General features: G+C 41.4%; 1 protein-coding gene across 19 annotated transcripts in view; it reads right to left on the bottom strand.

Moving 5' to 3' along the window:
• Window positions 1-27500, bottom strand: part of cacna1aa (calcium channel, voltage-dependent, P/Q type, alpha 1A subunit, a) — a 97211-nt gene that overhangs the window by 38714 nt on the left and 30997 nt on the right. For 13 of the 19 annotated variants that reach the window (XM_058410178.1, XM_058410159.1, XM_058410168.1 and 10 more), the window contains exons 4-32: window positions 27448-27500; window positions 26814-26966; window positions 26496-26683; window positions 23868-23971; window positions 23576-23691; window positions 23340-23396; window positions 19862-19942; window positions 19530-19736; window positions 18956-19068; window positions 18760-18872; window positions 17542-17673; window positions 17236-17308; window positions 16969-17086; window positions 16814-16881; window positions 16455-16561; window positions 14685-14735; window positions 14222-14354; window positions 13235-13773; window positions 12744-13093; window positions 12387-12525; window positions 11552-11681; window positions 11331-11390; window positions 11060-11166; window positions 4158-4257; window positions 1791-1951; window positions 973-1113; window positions 695-896; window positions 381-545; window positions 1-86 (exon numbers count right to left, since the gene is read on the bottom strand). The exon at window positions 1-86 is cut by the window's left edge and continues 25 nt beyond it; the exon at window positions 27448-27500 is cut by the window's right edge and continues 39 nt beyond it. In XM_058410178.1, coding sequence (XP_058266161.1) covers window positions 1-86; window positions 381-545; window positions 695-896; window positions 973-1113; window positions 1791-1951; window positions 4158-4257; window positions 11060-11166; window positions 11331-11390; window positions 11552-11681; window positions 12387-12525; window positions 12744-13093; window positions 13235-13773; window positions 14222-14354; window positions 14685-14735; window positions 16455-16561; window positions 16814-16881; window positions 16969-17086; window positions 17236-17308; window positions 17542-17673; window positions 18760-18872; window positions 18956-19068; window positions 19530-19736; window positions 19862-19942; window positions 23340-23396; window positions 23576-23691; window positions 23868-23971; window positions 26496-26683; window positions 26814-26966; window positions 27448-27500 — 4047 coding nt within the window. The remainder of the gene's footprint in view (window positions 87-380; window positions 546-694; window positions 897-972; window positions 1114-1790; window positions 1952-4157; window positions 4258-11059; window positions 11167-11330; window positions 11391-11551; window positions 11682-12386; window positions 12526-12743; window positions 13094-13234; window positions 13774-14221; window positions 14355-14684; window positions 14736-16454; window positions 16562-16813; window positions 16882-16968; window positions 17087-17235; window positions 17309-17541; window positions 17674-18759; window positions 18873-18955; window positions 19069-19529; window positions 19737-19861; window positions 19943-23339; window positions 23397-23575; window positions 23692-23867; window positions 23972-26495; window positions 26684-26813; window positions 26967-27447) is intronic. The other 6 variants (XM_058410207.1, XM_058410150.1, XM_058410189.1 and 3 more) reach the window with 1 other exon arrangement.

Raw genomic sequence — 27500 nt, 5'->3', positions numbered from 1 at the left:
AGCACACACTCCAGTGAGAACAGTGATGTGAACACAATGTTCAGGTTGGCCAACATCTTCTCATAGACATCTGAAGCTCCATCATACTGAAAAGACACACACACACACACACACACATAATTACTCTCTCTCTTTCTTACTCACATACAGAAACAGCTTTTTTTTAAATTAATAAACAGATGTGTAGATATTTGATGTCTTATAGTGACTATAATGGCTGAGTTAAATATGAGTGTAAATAATAACACTGATCATACACCAAATACTGTTTTTGTAATAATAATAATAATAGGAAGAGGGTTCTTACATAAAAGTGATGAATTAACAGACCAAGAAAAGACAAGCATAAAGATCAAAAGATCCAAGAAAATCTGTCGCACCTTCATCATGAGCACAATGGTGTTGAGGGCAATCATGGCCATGATGGTGTACTCGAACGGTGGAGACACCACAAACTCCCACATGCGGTACTGGAATGTCTGCTTGTTCTGTGGCATGTGGCGAGTCAGTGGCTTGGCGTTGATGGCAAAGTCAATGCAGGCTCGCTGTAAAACATGACAAGTTCTAGAACAGCAGCAGATATCCATAAAATCATAGGACATTTGAGCGCAATTACATTAAGATTTAATTAATGTTCTGGCAAATTTATGTGAAAAATCTCTCAGTATTTTAATGAAAGCTGCTGCTCACTTACCTCATTCTTCTCCAGGCTGTAGTCCTCCATCATCTTGTCCCCTTGTTCCTGGAAGGTAATGATGATCAAGGCAACAAAGATGTTGACAAAAAAGAAGGGGAAGACCACGAAGTAGACGACGTAAAAGATGGACATCTCCATGCGGTACCCCGGACTTGGACCCTGGTTCTCATAAGTCGCATCGACGGAATGTTTCAAAACCCTGAAGAAGAGAGAAAGTCTCTCACGCAACTTACATTTTGTTTGATAAAAAAAGTGTGTGTGTGTGTCATACTCACTGTGGCCAGCCCTCTCCCGTGGAAACAGTGAAGAGTGTAAGCAAAGCCCATAGCACATTGTCATAGTGGAAATCGTATTTCTTCCATTCTCGTTTCTGTGCCTTCACTTCATTATCTCGTTCATACACCAGGTATTCACCCCTAAAACACAAACAGGCTCTGAAACATTATCAACATGCTCAGTCCAGTTCTGCTCATCTGCGGGTTCTCCACCACACCACTTGACCAGTGCGTGTGTGTGTGTGTGTGCATGCGTGTGTGTGTGTGCATGCGTGTGTGTGTGTGTGTGCATGCGTGTGTGTGCATGCGTGTGTGTGTGTGCATGCGTGTGTGTGTGTGTGTGTGCATGCGTGTGCGTGCATGCGTGTGCTTGTGTGTGTGTGCATGCATGCGTGTGTGCTTGTGTGTGTGTGCGTGCATGCGTGTGCTTGTGTGTGTGTGCATGCGTGTGTGTGTGTGTGCATGCATGCGTGTGTGTGTGCGTGTGCTTGTGTGTGTGCATGCATGCGTGTGTGTGCGTGCATGTGTGCGTGCGTGTGTGTGTGTGTTTACGTGCGTGTGTGTGTGTGTGTTTACGTGCGTGTGTGTGTGTGTGTTTACGTGCGTGTGTGTGTGTGTGTGTTTACGTGCGTGTGTGTGTGTGTTTACGTGCGTGTGCGTGTGTGTGTGTGTTTACGTGCGTGTGCGTGTGTGTGTTTATGTGCGTGTGTGTGTGTTTACGTGCGTGTGCGTGTGCGTGTGTGTGTGTTTACGTGCGTGTGCGTGTGTGTGTGTGTGTGTTTACGTGCGTGTGCGTGTGTGTGTGTGTGTGGTCTGACCTGCAGTCACGTTCAAATTCTTTGGACTCATCAGTGCAGTAGAAAAATTTGCCCTTGAAAAGCTGCACAGCCACCACAGCGAAGATGAACATGAAGAGCATGTAGACGATGAGGATGTTCAGCACATTTTTCAGAGAGTTCACCACGCAGTCAAACACAGCCTGTGGAAACACATTTCAGCGTCATAAAAAGGTTTAGAGAAACAAAACTAAAATGCAGGAAACAAAACTCCAAACCTCTATGTGTCCAGATTTAGTTCATATAACAGTCATAACATTCATAACATTTTTCTGAACATCCATTTTAGCCACTGGACACAAACCCAAATTCTTCTCTTGGAAAATAATGTAAACAGTAAAATTTCATGTGTTGCATGATTCGTTTTCTACAACCATGCATTTTTATTTTTATTTTTTTAAAGAATTTATCTCCAGCCACTCAAACTTATAATCAATTACGTAATACATGTTACATAATAAACGCTGAGGGGTTCTAGCTGGAATCTCAAAAAAGTATCAAAACATGCTAACCACTGTGAACAATATGGCTGCTAGACATCAAACAGTTCTAAAGAGGCGGAGCTGGTTTACTCATAGCGGTCATTCATAATTGATTTGAACCAGACTTTTTTTGCACATGGTTCTGAGGATGTCTGCAAAGATTAGAGCATGGTCATGGATAAAGGGTGGAGTTAAGTCAGAATAGCTGTTTAACAGGAACCAAAAGTCCACCTGAGACTTTTTAATCATCAACAGATTACTTCAAAATCATGGCCCCTGTCAGCCAATCAGTTTTCAGCAGGCATTTCACACAACTAGCATTGAGTTAGTATCACCACCTTAAATAAATATACACAAAAAGTTAAGGATATTTGGCTTTTGGGTGAAATTTATGGAAAATGTAAAAAGTTCACACTACAGTGATATTATATCATGAAAGTAGGGCATTTAAGTAGAAGCTGCAGTGGTGATTTCCTCATCTCAAACAATTTACTGAAACAAAAGCCAACAACAGTGGTGGGTATACCACAACAAAAAATCTCTGTCTCAATAATCTGTCATGTGCCCTTGACCATCAATTACAGCTTGACCACGACGTCTCATGCTGTTCACGAGTCGACTTATTGTCTGCTGAGGCATGGCATTCCACTCTTCTTGAAGGGCGGCCCTCAGGTCATTGAGGTTCTGGGGTGCAGGGTTACGAGCCTCTACACGGCGACTCGGCTGATCCCAGAGGTTTTCTATGGGATTCGGGTCTGGAGAAAGTGCAGGTCACTCCATTTGAGGTACCCCAGCCTCCAGCAGCCGTTCCCTAATGATGCGACCTCGATGAGCTGGAGCATTGTCGTCCATGAAGATGAAATTAGGCCTGTGTTGTTCATGCAGGGGCCCAATGACTGGATTAATGATGTTATTCAGGTAGTATTGTCTTGTCACTGTACCATTCACAAGATGTAGGGCAGTTCTGTATTGAGTGGACACACCTGCCCAGACTGTAACACCACCACAACAGTGGCTGATGCATAGCGCTCTCCCTGACGTCTCCAACATCGTTGGGTCCATCATTTCTGCTCAACGTGAATCGACTTTCATCGATTCATCGAACAGCACTGAGGCCCACCGGTCCCTCGTCCAGCGTAAATATTCCCTGGCCCGACGCCTGTGCCTGGGGGTGTGGTCAGATACCCTTGCAGGTCGTCTAACACGCAGACCACGCTGATGTAAACGGTTTCGAATGGTCTGATGTGACACTTGGGTTCTTCTCACCTCCCTTAAATGTGCCTGGAGTTGAGTGGCGTTCATCATCCGGTTCCTCAGGGCACTGTTCACAATGAAGCGGTCATCAACGTGGGATGTGGCCAAAGGACGTCCACTTCTATGGCTTTCTGTGACTCTTCCAGTCTCTCTGTATCTCTGTCCCAACCTGCTGATGACACTCTGTGACACTCTAAGCTCAGTGGCCACTTCCCTCTGAGAACATCCTGTTTGAAGCCTCACAATGGTGAGGTTCTGTTGATCAGTTGTTAGGTGTGGTCTTGGTCTCATGATGTCAAAATGTGAACAGCATGATGAAGAGGACTGTTTAAATACCAATTCTAATGGAACCAGAAAATTTATGGGTGGATTCATGGATCAAACACCAGTTGTGAATTTTGCCGTTAAGCACCTTGTTAGAGAACAGCAAGTTCTGCAGAAAGTACTGAAACACTGAACAGTTGGACATGTGCATTCAGAAGTGTAGAGAAGATCAAATTAAGTTCACCTGGAAAGGTTATAGTGCATTTTAGGTGCATCCTGAAATTTCACCCAAAAGCTGAATATCCTTAACTTTTGCGAGTAGTGTGTATATATATATATATTTTTTTACCTTAAGCTTCGGAAGGCGTTTGATGGTTTTCAGTGGTCTTAAGACTCTTAACACACGCAGTGACTTGATGGTGCTGATGTCCTTCCCCTTACTGCTTCCTCTGCAAGTCACACACACACAAAATTAGTGTGAGCAGCATGGCGCTGATTTACACTGTGTTAGTAGCTCACATGCTGTGTATTTGTCCACAGTCCAGTTACAGAATGATGCACTGCATCTCCACACAGCTTTCACTGAAAATGTAGTTTAGCCTAGCAAGCCACCTCCCCAACACACACACATACACACACACAAACTGTGCCCATGCTGTTTTATAGGTGCATCTTCTGCTTACCTAAATTCCATGCTGTACCTGCTGTCAATGTTTTTTATTTGTTTTTTGTTTTTTTCAAAAGTCCCTTTCATCGCTGAGCCACAGCAGCAGTGTGAGAGTGTCCGGTGTTAGACATCCCCAAATGATGGAATGTCAAGCCAAGCATTTTTTTCTTTTCTGTTTTAATGCAAGTTGATTTTTCATGACCTCTTTTTTCTGAATCCATGAAACAGAACGTGGGACGTGGGATGGAGGCTCTCTAAAAACATGTTCACTTTCTCAAGGAAGAGTTTTTAGAAGTGGATTATGGTGAGGATTTTCCATCTCATGCACAATGATCACACCCTCAAGAGCATAATCCAATATGATATAAACCAACACACTGCTGGTTTGATCATTGCACTGCAACCCTCCAGAAAGCTCCTTTAATCGTGTTTAGAAATGATAACCACATTTTCAGCACTGGAGCATTGCACAAGGTGAAATGAGAAGAATTCAGTCCACTACCAAAAACCACTTTTCGTTAGTCAACAAATATCTAATAAATTATTTCTCAGAAAGTGTTGGCTCAGTTTTATATATTGTTGGTGCTAATTTGAGTAAATAAAATAAAACAAAACCTTGTTAGTGGACTGCAGTGTTATGCTGTATAGTGCAGGTAAAGATCAGTGCCTAGGGTCTTTCATTCCTCTACAGAACAGAGCTGTTCATAACCTCAGAAAGTGTGCTTACACTCAGTGAATACATACACACTCGTTGTCAAGCTGAACTGTACATGGATTCCTAACACCACTGAATTTAACACTGAAGGTGTGTGTGTCATGATTCTGAATTTCACTGAAGCTAGTTCATAAGCAGAGACCGTTTCAGAGAGACGATGGATGAGCCACAGACAGACAAGCATATGGACACATTCATAAAAGAAAGATAGGAAAGCTATGTAACTGGCAGGACAAGCATTAGAATTAAAGCAAAAAGAGAAAAACAGAAAGACAGAGAGAGAGAGATAGCGAGAGATAGAGAGGGGAAGAGAAAGAGAGAGAGAGATCATTACCCACTGCCGCCGCTGGAGGAGAAGCCGATTGGAGAGATGAGAGAGAATCAGAGACAGCAAGAGACAGAAAGACACACCCATACATGCGTCCGTGCAAAAACACACACACAGTTTTATATATATAAATATAGTCATGGGGAGAGGAGGGAAAAAGTTGAAGCAGGAAAAACATCAATATGTGACAAACACAGAGGAAAGAGAGATATATAGAGTGCAAGACTGCATTTCATCAGACCTGACATGCACAAATTGCACGCACACACACACACACGCACACACACACACACACACACACACAATATATATATATATATCTATATATATGTATATATCAAGATAGATCATGACTACCAAATGCCACTTATAGCAGATCTTTCACATGGGTCCCAATAATAATGATTTATCATCATGCTATGGAAGTCTCCCTGCTTAACTGTAAACACCTAGGACTGGTGTCAGGCTCCGGGGTCAGACTTTCTGGACCACTCTCCTTGGCACCCTGCCCTCCAGTCTAATAAACCACCAGCCCAGGTGTTACCACTCATTGTTAATCAAATTTTGTGGCATGACTATTAGATCTTCATATTATTCTTGGAATATAATACATTTTGATTTTATTTTTGGTTTGTGTTCATGCTTCATTATATAAATGTTCATCTGCACGTTATGCCTCCTGATTTTTCTAGTCTGTAAAGCAAGTATTTGGTACTGATAAGCTCAAGAGCTCTAAAAGAATGAAGGACATTCCAATAAACTTTAAGAGTATAAACAGGCGGCACAGTGGTACAGCAGGCAGTGTTGCCACTTCACAGGTCCAGGGACCCCAGATCAAGCTGTTGTCCATGTGGGTTTTCTCCAGGGTCTCCAGTTTTTTTTTTACCATCTCCCATAAACATGCCAGTAGGTCCAATAGATTATCTATAGCAAAGGAGCTACAAACAGTCATGTGAAAAAATTAGGAAACCCCATGAAAGCCTGTGTTTTTTTAACATAGCTAAACATATGGGCATTTGATCTTCATTTTAACAATATTGAAAGATTCAAGTAATATAACTAAACAAAAAGCATTTCACTACATGAAACTGTGTATGATTTTGTATGTGATGAATAAAATCTGAATTTGAATAAAACCAAAGACAAGTCTTTTTTTTAATGATTATTAAAATGTAAACTGTCCAGAAAATCATTTACAAGTGGAGAACATCTAAAATAACTGCCAACATGGCAGGCAAGGTCAGGCCGTCCAAGCAAATTCACCCCAAGAGCAGACTGCAAGATGTTTAAAGACATCTCCAAAAACCCTAAAATATCATCACGGGACCTACAGCAAGTGCATGAATCTCCAATCAGAAAGAGACTACACAACTTTAATTATAATAGGATGTGTGCAAGAAGGAAATCTTTGCTATCTAAAAAAACACGAGGGCAAGACTGAAGATTCCCAAAGAACACAGAGACAAAGGCCAAGACTTTTGGAATAATGTGCTTGAGTCTAAAACTGAATTATTCGGACACCATAACAGGGCAGGTTTGGCATAAACCAAATCCAGCATTTCAGCAGATGAACCTCATACCACCTGTAAAACATGGAGGTGGAAGTGTTCTGGTTTGGGGATGCTTTGCTGCAGCAGGACCTGGCCAGATCACCATCATAGAGTCCATTATGAATTCTACATTGGATCAGAAGGTGCTTGAAGAACATGTAAGACCATTTGTCAAAAAATTGAAGCTAAAGCAGAACTGAACCTTGCAACATGACAATGACCCAAAACATCCCAGTAAAAAAAAATTCCTGTCAATAGCCAAAAGAACATGGAGAATCCAGAAGTCCAGATCAAAATCCTATTCAGATCCTGTGGGGTGATTTGAAACAAACTGTGCATGCAATAACCCCCGCAAACAACTGAAAGAATTCTGCAACATCTCAGTGAGGTTATTTCAGCCAATGGGGGAAACTCTAGCTATTTGGGTAGAGGGTGTGATTTTTCCTCAGGTGAAACACTCATTTCTGTTGACTTATTTTGTTGAATAAGTGAAAACATACATCACTCTCATCTACAGGTACATATTAAAACAAGATCAGAAATTTACATGTTGACATTTCTTTATAATTTTTTCACATGGCTGTATGTCAGTGTGCTTGGAGTCTTGATTTATGTCCTTGAAATCTGCCCTTTATATCACACACACACACACACACACTTCATCAGACAGTCTGCGAAACATGAATGTGGTTGCTATAGTGAGAGATGTGGTCCCTTTGGCAATGTTGTTTTAGGTGTTTTAATTAATTAGGGGTAATTAGGGGTTAATTAAGGTCTCAAACCTAATAATACCCAAATTAGACCACCACCAATATTCACTATAAATTAAAATTTACTCACAAATACTGGTACTGGTATATAGTTTGGAATGTGTTGCATTAAAATGACCAATTAAGTATTATTATTCGTGAAAGATTATAAAATTCTTTTGTTACACAAACTAGCCAGCATGAATTAATAATCTACATTCACATCTTATTAGCATACAATTGGCAAGATCTTATATGGTCCCCCACAAAAGTATTAGAACAGGCCAATTATTATATTTTTGAGGCTATATGCTGAGGAAAGTTGGGTTTGAGATAAAAATATGAGTATGAGACAATAGATCATAATTACAGCTTTCATTTCCTGATAGTTACATCTAGACATGTTAACAAATTAAAACATGGCCACTTTTGTTTAAACCCACCCATTTGTCAAGTGATCGAAAATATTGGAACACAAGACAGATGTTACCCAGGTGAGTCCTGTTAGATTGCATGTTTAAACAGTTCTCAGAATGTCTCCTCTTTGTTTGAGTCCTGGGCTTCACCTGTGAAGGCTGCATTTGTTGTTAAAGCAACATGAAGAGATGAGCTACAAAAGTTCTGGAACTAAGATGAACCTCTTAAGTGTGGAGAAAAAAAGGACTTGCTCCTGATCCAATCCATACAAGCCCATGGGTCAAGCATGGTGGAGGTAGAGTCTTGGCTTGCCCTTGAAATGCTGCTTCTGTAACAGTCTCACTAATCACTGCTTATGATGGAGCTCATGGTGGAAGCAGCAGAATGCATTTTAAGTTGTATAGATATGTAGATGACATTCTGATCTATTATTCAGAATACATTGAAATATTAGTGACTTTCTGTCACTGTAGCTCAAAGTAAGTCACTGATGCTACTGTATGTGCATGACATATAATAGTAGATATTGTTTGTTGAAGATTACAGGTGTAATAGGTATAGTGGATTAACAAAAGTTACATTTAGAGGTGTAATAATTTAATAAAGCCTTAACTGCATATTACAACTAATAATGCGGTTACAACTAATCCCCAATTATGACCTAATACCAGAGATTATAAATAAAGCTTAATTCATAGTGAATAAACCATTTACGAATATCTAATTTGAGCTTTCCTGAACAGAGAACAAGACCCTAATTAACTCTTAATAACTCCTTAAAATTTGTTACTGAATGGTTTTATCATTTTTGATGGAAAGGAGATCAGACATTTTTTTTAACTCAGGATGCCGTGTAGTTTGTATGTTATGTGATGGCAGTTGCTCTGCTCTTCAGTTATTTGGTCCAGCAGAGATCAGCGCCAGCCAATACTCTTCTCCAGACAATAAATGGCTGGCTAATTAGATTTTGTGTTCATAAAAGTAACGATACACATCTACAAAGATAGAGTCACTATTTGAGGTAGGTTGTTCGATTAGCTATAATTGTGTTATCATAGTCTGTGTGAGTACAGGTTCAGGCCAGGTAAGAGACATCTTAATGCAGTCTGGAGTCTAAAGAAACTGTTAGTCAGTCTGTCTGTCTCCTTGTTTGTAGGTTTGTGTGTCTGCTTTCCCATATGTCCAAATAAAACTGATAGTCAGTAAGTAAGTCTGTCCTGATTATTTTAACAAATGAACAATCATTTCTGAGTCAAATGTGTTTTTTAGCATTATAGTTATTCCCCTATCCACTTTTATTTCCAAAATATGTCTAAAGTATTTTGTAGTTTGTCTCTTATAATTTTCAAACAAAGCACAGACAAACACGAACACATAGACACAAATACGTATGTTAACACATTTAGATGTCCACATACAGCAGGGTCTACCAAGAGTTTGTTAGCTGGATTGTTAGCCACCAACATAGGTAAACTGCTTGGCCAGGACTTGGCTCATGATATTTCACACCACAAGCCAGCCTTGCCCTTGGGTTTGTGTTCTATGTGTGAGAAAGCAATGTTGCAGAATGGATAAAGGAAACCAGGTGAAGAGTAGGAGAATCTGGCTGTGTTACAGGCATGAGGAGCAATCAGAGACAGACAAAGAGAGCGAAAGAGACATTACCCCTCTCCTTCTCCATCACCTCCTCCACTGTGTGAAACCAGAGAGGATCAGAGACGGCCAGAGAGACAGACAACACGCACAGAAAAACAAACACAAACACCAACACAGACAGAGTACTGAAAACACAGACACACACTCGAACAGGGGAACAATGTAGGAGGAGGAAAGACATCAATATGAGACAGTGAAAGAATTCACAAAAAAATGACGACAGAGAGTGCAGGCTGTGTTATATGTGGACACCCAGTCTAAAAAAACAGATACTTACAGAGAATATAAATATATAACATCTACCAATCTAACCATTAACAACACACATGGAGTAGACATCAACAGTCACAGCCAGAGGGCGCCAGTGACCCCCTGGAGCACCCGAGAGTTAGAGAATACTATCTCTATGCATGACTGCAGATAAATGGAGAGGAGAAGGAGTAGAAGAGTCATCTATGAGGTATGATGAACTCAATGGCCACCAACCCAAACCCATTCACAGAGCACTTTTAGTAAAAATTCAGAGGAGCTAATTAATTCAAATTTAAGATTAAAATAGAGTCATTACAGAGTCATGTGAGAGTAATACAAAGTTAGAAAATGAAGTTATTTGCAAATTGTGAACTCTATCAGGGTGCTGTTTAATTCCTCAGTCAACACTCGACATACAGGAAGTGTGTAGCTATCACTGCAGGAGACATGCAGCTCACTAAACTGCTCATGTAACTGATTGTAAATGCACAGAAGGCAGAGAAACAGAGGAGGACGGAGCAATTTTAGAGAACATTCTGTGACATGGAGCACGAGTGCAGGCCACTTTGGTGTCTTCTATACTAGATTCAACTTTATGTGCATTCTAAAATTGAAACTGAAATAGGTACACTAATGAGACTGAGACAGACAGCGAGAGCATATTCACCACAGGGAAAGTGAACAGACAGAGAACGTAGAAGAAGAGATCAAGTTTGTGATTAGGAGTATGTAAGTGGAAGGAAGACTGGCACTCCAGGGGGTACAGGAACCATTTGGCTGCATCATGGTTTTTCGTCGGTAGAGAAAGAAGGAAAACAAATGACAGGCAGCAGGCATGGGAAGAAAAGAAAAAGACTAAGGACACAAGACCACGATGACACAGCAGGACATGGTTAAGGGTCCTGAAGGGCACTTACGTGAACGCAAAGGCTACCAGGGCACCGCTGACCACTATAAAGTCCAGAATGTTCCACAGATCACGGAAATATGAACCCTGATGAAGCACTAAACCTAGGTCCACCATCTGAGAGAGAGAGAGAGAGAGAGAGAGAGAAAGAGAGAGAGATGAGGAAAATGTGTCGTGGTTAAAAATATCCAAATGGTTATGTTGGATGCAGCTCCTAGTACATTGAGATAAGGTGTTTATGAAGATGTTTTCAGGACATTTAAGGTGCTGAAGGTGTTTACCTTTATAAGCATCTCAAAGGTGAACACACCTGTGAAGACATAGTCAAAATAACGCAGAACCTGCAGATGGAGACAGAGGAACATGGTTTTGCACTATGAGAGCAATAACACTAGATGTATAGATGTATACCATTACATATTTGGTTTCCATGCTGCCGAAACCCACAGCAATGTAGTGAGAGAGCAGATGGAACACACGTTAAGCAGAAGAAGTGTCTCACATTGTTCCGAGGGGAGTCGGGCCACACTGGGTCTTCAGCAGCCAGAGCAATACTGCTCATAGCAATGACCAGCAAAATGCACATCTCAAAATACCTCAGGGTCACAATATAGTGACACATCCTGCGAAACCTATACACACACACACACACACACAGGCTTAAACATAGGACCTGGGAACACCACAGGCAGTGCAGGCAATCAACCAGTAACACCAGCTTCACCAGTCACAGACATTCTGCTGAACCATCACTAAACAGAATAAACAGGCCCAGAGCAGTATGGGATAGGGGCTGGCAAAGAGTACTATCATGGTAGTTTAGTGTCAGAGTACACCGATCAGGAATAACACGAGAAGGCTGGCCAGTGTGATCCGATCCAACAGACGAGCTACTGTTGCTCAAATTGCTGAAAAAGTTAATGCTGGTTCTGATAGAAAGGGGTCAGAATACACAGTGCAGGATGGGTCAGGGCTGTTTTAGCAGCAAAAGGGGGACCAACACAATATTAGGCAGGTGGTCATAATGTTATGCCTGGTTAGTGTAGCTTAGTTTAGGGTTAGCGTCAGGTTAGTTTAGTATAAGGTTAAAGTACTGGCCAGCTACTTAATGTAAAATTAATTGAGGGTCAGGGTAGTGTCAGGGTTATTCAGTGTCCTTGTGAGTAGTTTATGTTTTAATTGTGAGATGTTGGACTTTGGGAGTTTAATAGCCTGACGATGCTGTATATTCCTGTGTCAATGTAGTTTGAGAGCTGTGAACTTTGTAGTTTTGTATGGATTCTAAGTGCTGAGGGCCTAAGAAGCTGAGGTGTCAGTGTAGATACTGCTGAACTCACGGGTTAGTTGTGGACAGGATGAACATAGAACTGTAAGGGGGCATAGGTTTAGGCCCTCCGTCATCTTTGTCATCGTCATCATCATCACCCTTTGTATCCTCTTTTTTGGGCAGCGGTTCTGTGTTGGCATTTTTATTGACTGTGGGACAAAGGTTAGAGGAGAGCTGAGTCAAATGCTTACAAATCGAATGACAACCTCCAGAGAGTCAATGTTTCCTGACAGGCTCCTCATTTTTACAACAGTGCTGCAGTGTTGTGAGCATTTTGGTTAAATCTTCACTAAAAAGTCATTTAAGACACCTTAAATATAGTATCTGTGCACAATTCTCCAATCTATCTTTCCATTCATTTCCTTACCCTGCAGAATGGCATTGGCAGATGGGAACATGGGTGGCATGTCTATGGCTGTGTAGTCTGGTTTGGCATCTAGATGAACAAGGTTAATGGTGGTGGACGCAGGGTTGGTGAGAATGAAACTGCTCTCTGTGCCTGTAGGAGCCAGACGAGACCCATGGGTGCTGCTGACCAGGCTCAGGAGGCTAGAGTGGGGTGTGGAATGGCTGCTTGGCCCACGGGCATCTGAGGGAACCAAGGGCTGGGTAGCAAGCTTGCTGTTCATCACATTGTCCAGGTCCTCACTGTACTGGCTGTCCTGCCTGGACAGAGTCTTCTGAATAGGACGAGTGGTAGACAGAGTAGGGCCCTCCCTACAGAGAGAGAGAGAGAGAGAGAGAAAGGGAGAGGGAGAGGGATATGGACCAGAAAGGACAGCAGGAACAGACAAAACAGCTGAGCATGAGAGTGTATATTTATATTTATGAGAAAAACTGGTGTAAAAATAAACTCACTTCCTGCGGTGTCGGCCCCTCTCCCCCTGCTCTCCTCTTTCCCTTCTCCCTTCTTTCTCTCCATGTCGGTGACACCTCTGCCTTCGCTCAGCTCCGTCTGCTTGCTCGCCTTCCACCCCCACCTCTGTGCCCTTACTTCGGTGCCTCCTGCCTCCTCCAGTATTCTCAGATTCTTCATCCAGAGCCTTGCGGTGTTGTCGAGAGCGTCCTGTTCTCTGCCCGCGATGTTCTCTCTTCCGGTGTGGATCCTTCAAGCCCACCTCTGTGTTCTCAGTGCCAACATGACTCTGATTCTCACCTTTCCTGCACCCTTGATGAGATTCTGTGGATTCTCCTTTCTCTAGAGTACGGGCTATAGGGGTTCCTGTTCCTCTTCCCCCACCTCCTACTGTAGAATGGAACGGAGGCCGTTTGTGTAGAAGCTCATCTCCTGGCCGGTTCTTGTTAGTGTTGTTGTTTCGGTTTTCTTGAGGATCCACAACAAGCGGCCGGTCTAAGTGAGTCTTCATATCGGGTCGGATGTGGCGTGAGTATGACACCTGTAAATACACACACAGTTTGAGACAATACATCACATGCTCATTAAACATACAGTGTTTTCTAATATTTCTTAAACAGTTGAAATATTGCTGGTTGAGGAATGTTCTGAAGAAGCAGAAACAGATGATCGAAATAGTGTCAAATTGGTCAGATTCCCTGGTTACAGTGGATGCTGCAATATATGACATAATAAAACAATTTTTGTATAAGACGTTTACTATTTCGGGTACTATCACTCACTACACTGCTGCAGTTCAGGACTTAAACATTACCTAAACATTATGCATGAAACATAAAAATGATGCATGTTCCATCATTAATTAAATGGTGGATAAAATCAGGGAAACTAACCACATTGTTGATGAAATATCCTGAGTCTGTGTTTTCTTTCTTTCTTTCTTTTATTCTTATAACCAACATGTTCCCTCATTAACCCCCACTACTTGCCTTCCAGCGGTCCTCAGGGTCCAGCTCATTGTACAGTGCCTCTCTGCTGGTCATCAGTGTCTGCCTCCGGAGCTCGCTAGTGCGCTGCTCCCACACTGACTTAGAACCCTTATGGTTCTTCTGCTGCTCTTTACTGCAGAGCAAGAGACAGAAAGAGAGACATTACAGGTGTTGTAAAAGATAAAATCAACAGAAGGATTAATATCATCGAGTTGCCTAATCTACTCACACAGCTACTGCAGGCCTGCTACTCATACAGTGACACTACAAAGGGTAGTGGGAAAATACACACACAGTAGAGAGCTTACCACAAGTACTAAGAGTTAACAGGGGCCTTTTTGGATGACGAGTAAGTAATAAACTAGAAGAAGAAGAGTGTGAAAAATACAAAACTAAAAGCAACAAAAGAAGGAAAGAACCACTGAAGCACAAACAAAACACAAAGAGGAGAATAAATAAATACCGCTGAAGAAAGGGTTCAGAGGTGCTGAGACGCTCAGAGTGAACTGTCACGCTGAGGAGGGAAACACCAGGTAAGAGACAAGTCTCTAACACACACACACACACACACACACACTTTATTCACAGTTACTCTCTCTCTTTCTCAGGCACACACAGAATCAGCTTTATTGGCCAAGTATGAGGTTTATAGCGCTCCTGCAGTCCCCATTTAAATATTTCCAAACACTACACAGTGCTGGACATAAATAAGGTAAATTATCATACAAAGCAGGATCTGTCTGTGCCAAAGAACAATCCAAGTATCCTGTCCTTCTTTGTTCCTTTAACACTGCTGTGGGAGGTGAGGTGGCTTCTTCTCCTGCCAATGATGAGTGTTAGTTGTGTTCCAGTTCACACTGCAGATGATGTTCTCTGAAAGCCACTGAGACTTAAACACATGTGAAATCTAATCCACTGAGCATATAAAAGGCCTCAAGCTTTTATAAAATTCGGGGTCAGTCTATACAGCTTTGGTGCCTTGCCTTTTGACAGTTGTTGAGCGGATGCACTGAGTTCTTTGATTGAGAATGATGCCTCAATTACATTTCTCTCTTATAGTCCGTTCAATTGTTCCTCAGAGGCTTCAGGATCACATGACTGGCTCTTGTACTGTTCCTTATTAAAATACAGCACTTGTGAGATTTTCCCAGTAGTTCCTTGTCTTCTAGGTAGTTTTACGTGGCTTTTATCTGACCTTTTTCTCCAGTGCAAAGAATAATGATGTGGAGGAGTCCATTTTATTGTGCTGTGTAAAGCTGGACCCTTGAACCTTGATCTCTTTCTTTATACAGGTGTCTCTATTAATCATCTTCAGTATTCCCTTAGATCTTGTGTCTACTTCGCTTATGGAGCTAGAGGATTTCTTCTCCAAGACAACTTATATTTTTTTTTATTATACTGATTACACTTGTTAATTGTATATTGTTAGCAGATCTTTACTGATGTCCCACCTACTTTCTCTCTTACCAACACCCAAAAAGTGTGAATAAAGCATTAACAAAGTGGCAATCCTGTAATAACCTGATGTTGGTTAGTAGCAGTGAAGCTTACAGAAAGGGCTGAGTGTAGTAGAGACAATGACAAAGCTGTAGTAATGATAGCTGAATGATGAGAGAGTGGAGTGGGATTTATGGACTGTTATAGAATCCTGCAACTCAGAGTGTAAAATCTATCAGGTCTTTCTGTCAAGATCGTTTTTTCTGGAGTGGATGTTAAACAGGTCTACTGTCTTTCTGTAAGTAAAGTTTTTCTCCACACAGATACTAAGATGTGGTTTTGCACTACAATGCCTCTACTGAGTGAGGATGAGACCCACAGTGGTTCCAGTCCACCCTGGGATTCAAAGTGCAGTTAAAAATCACCGGCTAAAATGATCATTCTTTCTCGGGGGAAACAACACTGTTCTCGGGGGGTGGTTTACCTCAAATATAAACAGTGGGAGTATAGAAATTAATCAGAGAAAGGGGGAGTTTGTGGAGATTGATTTCTAGTCTCTGCATCCATTCAGGTGTGATTTTGAGAGATTTTGGGAAAGTGTGTGTCACACAGTGTGAGAGAGCATAAGAGTGTGTGTGTGGGGGGGGGTAAGTGTGAGAGAGTGAGTGAGTGTGTGTGAGAGTATATAGAAGTGTTGGAGTGAGAGTGAGAGAGAGTGTAAGTGCGAGAGAGTGTGAGTGTGTGTATGTGTGTGTGTAGAAGAGGGAGAGTGAGTGTGTGTGAGTGAGTTACTCACGCTGCAATGGACAGATTGGCAGCAGACAGTGGACTCACTTCTGCCACTTCCTTTGCCTTCTGAAGAGCCATCTTCTGATTTGCTGCTTCCTCTTCCTCTTGTTCATCCTACATGGAGGTAAAGCAGAGCTGAAATCACACTGTTTTTTTGTCAGACTTCTTTATCCAGAGCAATTCACCTTTCTCATTTATACAGCTGAGCAGCTGAGGGTTAAGAGGGGGGACCAGCAGTGACAGCTTGGTGGTGGTGGGATTCAAATCACAACCTTCCAATCAGTCATCCAACACCTTAACCACTAAGCTACTGCTACCACTACCTGTGTGTGTGTGTGTGTGTGTGTGTGTTCATTCGTTCTGTACCTTGGTCAGTTCTTGTGCGTTGGCCAGATTGTCAACAGCAATGGCCAAGAACACATTCAGCAATGTATCTAAACACAATGTTAAGGAACGTAACAACATGTAAACTTGTATTTTGTGTGTGTGTGTGTGTGTGTGTGTGTAATTTATGTGGATACAGTTGCCAAAGAGTGTGAGAACAATGAAGAAGATGGAGAACACCATGCCCTTATTGACTCCTCCCTGAGACTCAATGCCGTCATACATCACCATGTTCCAGTCTTCACCTGTCAGAATCTAACACACACACACACACACACACACACAAACACACAAAGAGAGAACAGAGAGAGAGAGAGAGAGAGAGAGAGACATCAGTCTAACATCTGTGTGTAGTTTGTATTAGTTTGGGTTGTTAGTGTTTACTCTTATTCAGCTTTTCTCACCTGAAACACGGTCATTATTGCTGCAGGAAATGTGTCGAAGTTTGTGGGTGGCGTTCCCGATTCAAAATTAAACCTGGTTTTAGAATGGTACAAAACAAAGTTTCTTTAACACCTGTAACATAATTATACCAGAGATGTCTCCACATTTTACACATTTCTGCTTCACATTTCAGTGCTTTTAAAGACAATCAATTCATAACCCTGCTTCACAGCATAATAAATACCATGGGTAAAAAAAATTCCATAATAACCAAAATGTATTGAGTTAGCGGTCTACATGGGGGATCATAAGTCTGCAATACATACTGTCCTCCAAAGAGCTGCATGCCAAGCAGGGCAAAAACTACAATGAAGAGGAAGAGGAGGAAGAGCAAGCTGATGATGGACTTCATAGAGTTCAGCAGAGACACCACTAGGTTCCTCAAGGAGGCCCAGTACCTGAGAATGAGAAAAAAAAGAAATGACTAAAAATGTAAGTGTTCTGATCATTTTATCAAATAAAAGTGTTTTGTCAATAAAATGTATTTATAAATATGAAACTGACTTTATCCCAACTTTTAAACTGACTCTCTGCAAAAAGCCGGAGCTCTTAACCCTAGTCTTATTCACACTGCACTACAGTCTGTTAACTTCCACACAAAAGATGTAACTGATATGAATACAGTAGTCAGATTTAATTGATATTGCATCCTTAACAAATAGAATAAACAAGACAAACAGGAATACCAAAAAATCAACAAGATACAGTATTCTTTATGATTTTAAAGAAACCAGGTCAGAAACTACAGACTGCAACAGGACAAAACAAAAAAATCACATGAGCACAAGAGATTTATACTTTAATTTGGACTTTTATCCACAACTACATCTCAAACACAGTGAGACTTCAAATAACACCAAAATGTTTGGGCCCAAGAAAAGGCAGTCAAGTAAATTCTTTTTTTCAGTCCTTTCTTGGGAAACATGTTTATTAGTTTAAAACAAACTGGAGATGCACTATTCTTTTTTTATCATCATAGGTTTGCCCCAGTGTCCAAAGCATGCCTTGCTGAGAACCAAAATAAAATCATATTTCTGTACAAAAAAAAGAAATATGTGTTCATTTACAAAAATTATATATAGCTCCATATAGCTCAACCAGCCCATGCACTGGGCACAGGGCAGCACACGTGGGCAGGCTTTCACAAAACGAATAATTTAATTCATTTAAATAAAAAAAACATCAGTTTGTACATTACCAAAGACAATCTGTCTGGAAAATCAAATGGTCTTTATAATGAAACAGCGCTTAAAGAACATCATTCAGACTCATACACATGCAGAGACATGCAAAGGACAAGAGAGAGACGGGGGACAAGAGACACACAGAGTGACACGAGACACACAGAGGGACTCAAAAGACACTGTGGGGCAGAAAGAGGGTCAACAAAAGGACAGTGGGAGTGACAGACAGAAGAATAGACAGAGAGAGGGACAGAGAGAGGGACAGAGGAAGACAGAGAAATTGACAGATGGGATACTCACTTGGTCACTTTGAAGATCCTTAGTAACCTGAGAGCTCGTAATACACTAATCCCAAATGATGTTCCTGGCTGGATCATGGCCCAGAGCACCTCGAAGATACTGCCACATATGACCTGTCAAACACACACACAATTTTTTTTTAGATCTGGTTGATGTGAGCAAGTAAAAGGTAAAAGAATACAAGAGGAGAGCTTACGATACAGTCGAAGCAGTTAAAGGATGAGTGAAAATACGGCCGAGTCCCGAGTCCATACATCTTAATACACATCTCTGACATGAAAATACCCAGAAATATGAACTCTGCAAAGTCTGCGTCCCAAAGAAAAAACAAACCAGAGAGAGAGAGAGAGAGAGAGAGAGAGAGAAGAGCACAAAGATGTTATTTTATAAGAGATGGAAGTAAGATTTTGGATGTTTTATAGTTCTAATTTCCTAAATGTGATTCCTAAGTGAGAGAAATGAATTTGACATCTTGTGCATTTATTCTGATCTCTTAACTTGATGTAAATGACTGTAGAAAATGAAAACTCAGCATTGACCCCTACAGCTTCAACAGTGCATTATACCCTACAAAAAATACAATTTACTTTTACATTATAACATTATAATAATTTAAATGAACACAGACCAGAAAAATCCACATTAAGGGTGTTTCATATTTGACTCACTCAATTATGGCAACTAATCTTCACAGCCCTAAATGACAACACACTGCTCACTCATTTAAGGAGAAAGGGAGGAAGGATAAACGCAGCATTAAAGAGACTCACACAAGAAGTCAGACAGAAGCTCAGGCTGGTCGTAGTGGACTACAGCCACACACAGTGTGTTCAGACCAACTAAACATAGAACAGTCCAGTAGAAAGCCTGTGTTTTCACAACATGACGGATAAAGAAACGCAGTCGCCGCTCCTTCTTTCGGAAGGATGAGCCCTCAAGCTTAGAGCTCTTAAGGCTGGCGCGAGCAAATGGAGACCCTGAGAGACACAGAATTTAGACCAAAATGAAACCTTTTTAAAATGCTGTTACACACACACACACACACACACACACACAGGTGAGTAGAATTCCTGAATGAAGTGTTCCACTGCAGAATTTTTACCTAAAGCAAGGTCTCCATCTCCCTCGTCTGGGTTCAGCAGGTCATTTTTGCTCTTCTTCAGTGTTGGTCTTCTACGTGATCCTGCACACCACAGACAACAAAACCACAGGAAATTAAACTTGCCTTGATTTTTTATTTAAAAGATAAAAGAAATAATACCTTTAAAAATGATTTAAGAAGACATAGTAAATTTTATTACAACTCCAGAAATAAAATTGTCCTGTGATCAGTATTCTTCAACACAGAGTTTACGGTATGAGGGGTGCTCGTTAGTACAGGTTAAGATCACTGCTACACACACACTCACACCCCCGCTCACACCTAGACACAAACATGCACACAGTCTCACGTACACACACACACACACACACACAGGTCAACCTGGAAATAGTACAGATACAATATCACTTCCTCAGCAAAGCCAAGATGAGCAAAGACAAGCATCCATAGTCATACATGTAAACACACACAGACAGAAGGATGAGAGAGGAGAGGAATAAGGTGAGAAAGGATAAAGAGCAGAGAAAGGACAAAGTGGAGTAAGAGGATAGAGAGGATAGACATCAGAGAAAGGACAAAGAAGAGGAATATGTAAATAAATACATATAAATAAGAAAGAAAGAAAGAAAGAAAGAAAGAAAGAAAGAAAGAAAGAAAGAAAGAAAGAAAGAAAGAAAGAAAGAAAGAAAGAAAGAAAGAAAGAAAAAGAAATAAATAAAAGACACTTTAGATGTTTAATCTGAATTCCTGATCATCAGGTTCACATAAGAAATGATCAATGATCAACAGCCCATCCATGATAGAAACATTCCCATCCACAAGGCTGTAGTAGGCGTGTTCTACAGTTAAACTCTTCTTTACCTTTCACCATTGAAACAGGATCAACTCCATCATGTCCTTCTACTCTCTTCCTCCTCCATTTTGCTAACTTTGCAGTACCATATAAAAAATTGTGTAAAACCAGTTTTGTTTTGTTTTTTTACTGAGAATTTCAGACCACATACAAACAGTGCTTTATTAAAACAGCCTGTGAATTGAAAAAAACATGAAAAGACATGAAAAGACTGTCAGAGAATCCTTCTTCGTTTGAGGAAAACAGTCATGCTACTTGTCTGTCTGTGGCTAATATCCCATGTACAGTCCTCCACTGCAGACCTCTTCAACCCTTCTTTCAATGGGTCTTTTGTAGAGGGACCTCCAGCTACCTTTCGTGGAAGAGCCTGGGTCCATCACTTCTGACCATCTGCTGTTTCTTTCATCTTTAAGATGTTGGTAGTTGATTGCTTTGACACAGGTTCTGTAGAGAGTTTTTTTTTTACTCACATTGCTAAACATTCCTAATTCCAGGATGTCCATGGAGAGTACTTTTCCTGCATCTTCTTGCCAACCTTCCTTACTCAAGGAGACCCTCAACTCAGGAAAGATCATAACTTCACTGATGTTCTCAAAAGGAGTGCCCTTAAAAAAACCTCTTGCTGGGGCAGGTAGAGCAGCTTCCAAGTCATCTGGTAAATGCTGAGTACTATGATTTGAATCCCACATTAACAGCCAGTTCCTCAGCTATTATCCAGCCCAAACCCTTTCTTAGATGACGCATTTGGTAGTAACCTGCCTCCTTCAGTGCAGATCTAATGGTGGCTGAATGTAGCATCTCTGTGGTGATGGACAGGTTAGAGAACAAAGGCTCTTCAAATAGCCATTGGTTAGGTCTTTCCATTTCCTTTGAGAAGGACAGGGTCTGCCATTCTTGTAGCACATTTAGATAATATGTTGTAAGTCCTTCCAAGTCTGCTCTCTTTAAACACAGCATGTACAGGTGTTTGTCCAGGCTCATTCCTCCGGCCTTGCACAACAGGGCACATACCATGTCCATCTTCTGGTGGTGTGGATGGTACAATAAACATTCTGCTGTTTCTAACTGAAAGGTGGTCACTCTGGAGTGTATGTGGGTTAGTTCTTGCCCTTCTTCTTGAATTGGGAGATAGAGGACCACAGCTCTCAGCCAGTGCTGTCCTGACCAAAAAAAGTCAACAACAGTGCTTTGAATATCATCCATCAGGTTCTTGGGTGGATCTAGAACTAAACTATAAACTTGTGCCTCAGCATTGAAGCAATGAGATTACAGTCATACCCCACCCTATGTCGTCAACTGGTTCCAAGAGACGCGACGTAAGTCGATTTTCACCGTAAGTTGGAAATGCCCCTATAAAGTGCTGTATATGTTCCCTGTACTATTTTTATATTGAATATACATATTTTCTTATTTTATAAAAAGAATTTGGTTTAGTTTGGTTTTATTAGCCATTTTTCATTGTTACTCTTCGATGGAGGGACCAATGTAAGGTTGTGTAAAGCACCGTAATAATAGTTTTTTATATATTATATTACGTATTTTATATTTTACATTTTATGTCTTTTTCTGTCCTTAGTCCTTTTCCTTTTCAAGGGTCAAAGCAAATAGTCATGTAAGCATTTCCCTGCATATCATACTGTGTACCATTATATATGTGACAAATTGGATTCAAATTTTCAATTTAATATTTAAGGATGAGCGAAATGGCGTAAAATGGCGTGTATTTGCGATCAGGACTCTATACCCCTGTATGATAGCTGGGGTGGCACTCATTTCCATTTGGCCATCTTGGCATGAACTTTCTCTATTAGACCTTTCCAGTTTTTTTTACTTTATATTGTTTTTTACCAAGGTACACTCCCATACATTTAATTCCTGCTTTTCCCGACTGAACATTCTTTGGCAGTTTAGGTGGGATCTCTTAAGAACCTGACCCCAGTGCCTCTATATATATGAAATTTTGATCCATGATAAGAAATATTTACCAAAGCCATAACATCTAAGAGCTTTGAATAGGTATTGGTGGTCCACATGATCAAAAGCTTTTTCCTGGTCAAGAGACCATGATCAACCCTGTATGTGTCAGTGTAGTCTAGAATGTCCCATGTTAAAAACAAGTTATCGTAGATGGACCTTTTTGGTACGCAGTATGACTGGTTTCTGTGTACTAACACGTCAAGAACTCCGTTGAGTTTATTTGTCAGACATTTAAAAAGGACCTTGTAGTCCAAAGAGCTAATGGTCTCCAGTTTTTAAGTGAACATAGGTCCCTTTTTTGGTGTAGAAAAATGGCAGCACATTGACAACTTACAGGAAGCTTTATAGCATTGTGAATTTCTTCAAGAATTTCAACAAAGTCTCCACCAATGTCTCCCCAAAAGGCTTTATAAAATTCAATGGGGAGTCCGTCTATCCCTGGTGCTCGGCCAGAGGAAAAACGTTGCACTGCTGCTGTAACTTCCTCACAGGTCAGTTTAAAGGCCAGTTCCTTTTTGTGTTCTTCATTCAGTGAAGGCAGGAATTCATCTGAAGATGGGAGCGGGGGAGACGCCATGTCGCCTCACACACACACACACACACACACACACACAGAGATAGAGAAAGGATTTGCTTGCATATGAATACCATCAAAGGGCATCCGGTCATCACCATCATTGACTTCATCAGCCAGAATCACTTCCTCTAGAGAGACAAGAAATCAACAAATGAAACAATCCAGCTGTGATAGAGGGGGTGATGGAGGGGTGATGGAAGGATGATGGAGGGGTGATGGAAGACTGATGGAGGGGTGATGGAGGGCTGATGGAGAGGTTGTAAAGAGGATGGTAGAGATGCAGATGGAGTCATGAATATCTGCTCACCTGCTTTGCAGATCCACTCCAGATATCCATTCAGTTCTCGCTCAATCTGTTGCTGTCGTCTCAGCTTCAGGAACTCACTTCGGTTCTCTACCCGCTCTCGCTCTTTTGCAAACTCACTGTGTTACACACACACACACACACACACACACACACACACAGAGACTTTGTTTTAATTCTAGCTCTGTACATATACACAGTAACATCAGTTAAACATCAACAATTAAATAAATATATAAATTCTAAATATAAAACAAAAATTTTCTGAAACACACACACACACACACACACTCACCCAGACAGCACTCCAAGCACCAGGTTGAGCATGAAGAAGGAGCCAATGATGATGAGGGGGACGAAATACATCCAGTTCCATGCACTGCCTGAGGCGTCGTCACTCTGATACACACACACACACACACACACACACACACACCCCGTCATTGTTTCAAAACATTTCAGAAAAACAGAACTGTGCTGCAGGCCGATTACACTGGACACAGGAATGTATCGTTTATGATTGATTCATTTATAATTGGATTCAAATACCATGAGCAGCACAGTGCCGAGCTTATGACCCCCTCTCACCCCCCCAAGCCCCCTCCCAGTTGTACTGTATGTTTGCAAGAAGCTCTACATTTTACACTTTCTGCTGACATGCAGTTGTAAAATAAACAAAAACGTCAGGTGGACTGACCAGTGTTCACTGTGCAGGTTATAATAGTCGGATTTTTTCCCTCATAGTGATCTGTTCAACACTACACCATCTCTACTGTTTAAACTGAACATAAGGATGAGGCTCAGTAGAGAGCAGACCGGATGAAGACTAGTTTATTTCCACACCTCTTGGCAAACACAGTATGAGTGAGCCATCTGTACAGAAGTGAAATGTCTGCCACACTGTGTCCTGACAGAAAGCAGATAAAGGCACCTATAAAGCATTCATCCTAAAATCATCAGATTGTGTTTGGACACAGCTAAATTTCCAAAAAGAAAAAAGAAATTTCCAAAGAAATGTGAAGTGTGCAAAATTATTTTTACCACAGTAGACTCTTCCCTCTCTCTTTCTTTCACTCTCTCTCATTTTGTTTCTACTGTCTGTCTCTCTGTCTCACACACACACGCACGCACGCGCGCGCACGCACACACGCACGCACACACACACGCACGCACACACGCACGCGCACGCACACGCACACACGCACGCACACACGCACGCGCACGCACACACACGCACGCACACACGCACGCACACGCGCACGCGCACACGCACGCGCACGCGCGCGCACACGCACGCACACACACACTCTCACTCACACTCACACACACATACACACACATACACACACATACACACACACTCACACACACACACACACACACACTCACACACACACACACACACTCACACACACACACTCACACTCACACACACTCACACACACTCACTCACACACACACATACACACACACTCACACACACTCACACACACACACACACACATACACTCACACACACTCACACACACACTCACACAGACACTAACTCACACACACACTCACACTCACACACACATACACACACATACACACACATACACACACACTCACACACACACACACACACACACTCACACACACACACACACACTCACACACACACACTCACACTCACTCACACACACTCACACACACACACTCACACACACACACACTCACACACACACACTCACTCACACTCACACACACACACACACACACACACACACACACACACACACTCACACTCACACACACTCACACACACTCACACACACACACACACACTCACACTCACACACACTCACACACACACTCACACTCACACTCACACACACTCACACACACACACTCACACACACTCACACACACACACACACACACACACTCACACACACACACACTCAGTCTCTTATGTACTGCAACATTTTTGGCCATTAAATTTTCATTGGTTTCTTCCTCAGCAGCTGTAAGAATAACTCCACTTCAACACTGACCCAAGATAAATATAGTGATGGGACCACAAGTCTCATGCATAGAGAGAGACAGAGAGAGAGACAGAGAGAGAGACAGAGAGAGAGACAGAGAGAGAGACAAAGAACAAAATCAGAGCAAGAGATTTTAGACTGTTTTCTTAGTAAGTTAATTCTTTATTTAGTAATCTGTTCTTTTACTGGTATACGAGGAACTGAATACAGCATGTGGTTAAAATCAGAGATGCTGTTCAGGTTATTTTGAGAGTAATTGAGAACTTTTATATTACTTTATAAAAAGGTTAAAAACAAACAGTCCTCCTCCAGTCATATGGACATCAGCAGTATGCTTAGTCTGATCAGCAGAGACAGCATGGATCACTTCATAGTGAACTCAACAAGGAGAAGGAAACATCGGACAGTAAAAATAAAATAAAAACTGAGCCTCTGTCACTTGACCTTGATCTCTTACTGGCTTTCCAGCTTTCAATCAAGATGATCATCTTAAGAGGATTTCAGTGATTTATGCAGTCATTTTTAAAACAGGATTTAACAAGATGGCTGGCACAGTAGTGAAGAGAACAGAAGGTTCTTCTATAAATGGACAGTCTGTTCCTCTGTGATAAGAGCAGACACTCTGCCGGTTCTGATGCTCTGTATATTTCTCTTACTGCTCAGCACACTGCACACATTTAGTCCCATGCTTTTCCCCAACACAAGCTTTGTGCTGGATTTCTGTAGATATTTCTCCAACTGACAGATCAGCTGTGTTAAAAAATGACTTTGTCAGCAGAACAAGTTATGTTAGAAAACTTTTCACTTCAGCAAATCTGCTTTCAACATCATGTTACTTCCCTAAAATCTGGAATCATCACAGTGACAGAAAGTCAGATGGACATTGTGTGACTCACATAGTAGAGGAGATCTGTCCATCCCTCCATAGTGATGCACTGGAAGACGGTGAGAACAGCAAACAGGATGTTGTCAAACTGCGTGATTCCATAGTTTGGTCCGAGCCAGTATTTCCTACAGGTTGTACCATTTGGACAGAGTCGAGAGGGGAGCTCAGTTCCACATGGAAACTCTTCCCGAATTTCCTCTGCCAGAACCAGATACAGACCTTCATCAGTCCACAGATTCTTCTACACTACACACTACGCAGACCATCGAAGGAATCTTTACAGAAAATTACAACATGTACAGATTAGCTTTATGCTTCACAAGCTCACCAGTAATGTCATCAAAACAGGTGGTGTGAAATTTGCCAATGTAGAACTCGAGGCCAATGATGGCAAACATGAGGATGGCGAAGAAAAGCAGCAGGCCTATCTGCAGCAGGGGGATCATGGCCTTCATGATGGACTTAAGCACTACCTGTAGGCCTGGAGGACAAACAGACATTCCATTATAAAATAATAGTAATAAAGGTTTTTGCTCATGCAGTAATCTGTAGTACAGTGGTACATTTCTCAGTGACAATAAGACAAAGAGAAAAAAATAAGTCCTTGTTCTTTTTTATAAGAAAAGCAAAAACTGACTGCTATCACCTCTATTTGAGATTTTTGACTCCTAATAAACTCCACTGTAACAGCATTAGCAATAACAAGAACAACAACAATCTCCATGACATCACTGACACACATCTGCTAGCCCTCACAGGAATAAAGGAAACAGCTCACTAACCTAGAAATTATCAGCAGAATTACAAAACACACATATATCATTAAGAACCCAGCAGATATTTGATCCCTAACGTATTTTGTCATTTTGGAGGTTTACGTTGAAACCTGTTTATTTCCACAACAATAACAACAATCTCTCCCTCATTCTTATTTTCTTTTGTTCTGTCTCTCCGATACTCACTGGGAATTCCAGACACCAGCTTCAAGGGTCTCAGCACTCTGACCGCCCGCAGC

Source organism: Hemibagrus wyckioides, linkage group LG02 (genome assembly GCF_019097595.1).
Source record: "Hemibagrus wyckioides isolate EC202008001 linkage group LG02, SWU_Hwy_1.0, whole genome shotgun sequence".
Lineage (NCBI taxonomy): Eukaryota > Metazoa > Chordata > Actinopteri > Siluriformes > Bagridae > Hemibagrus > Hemibagrus wyckioides.
The sequence above is the reverse complement of the archived record's forward strand: the minus strand, read 5'-3'. Positions and strand labels throughout refer to the sequence as shown.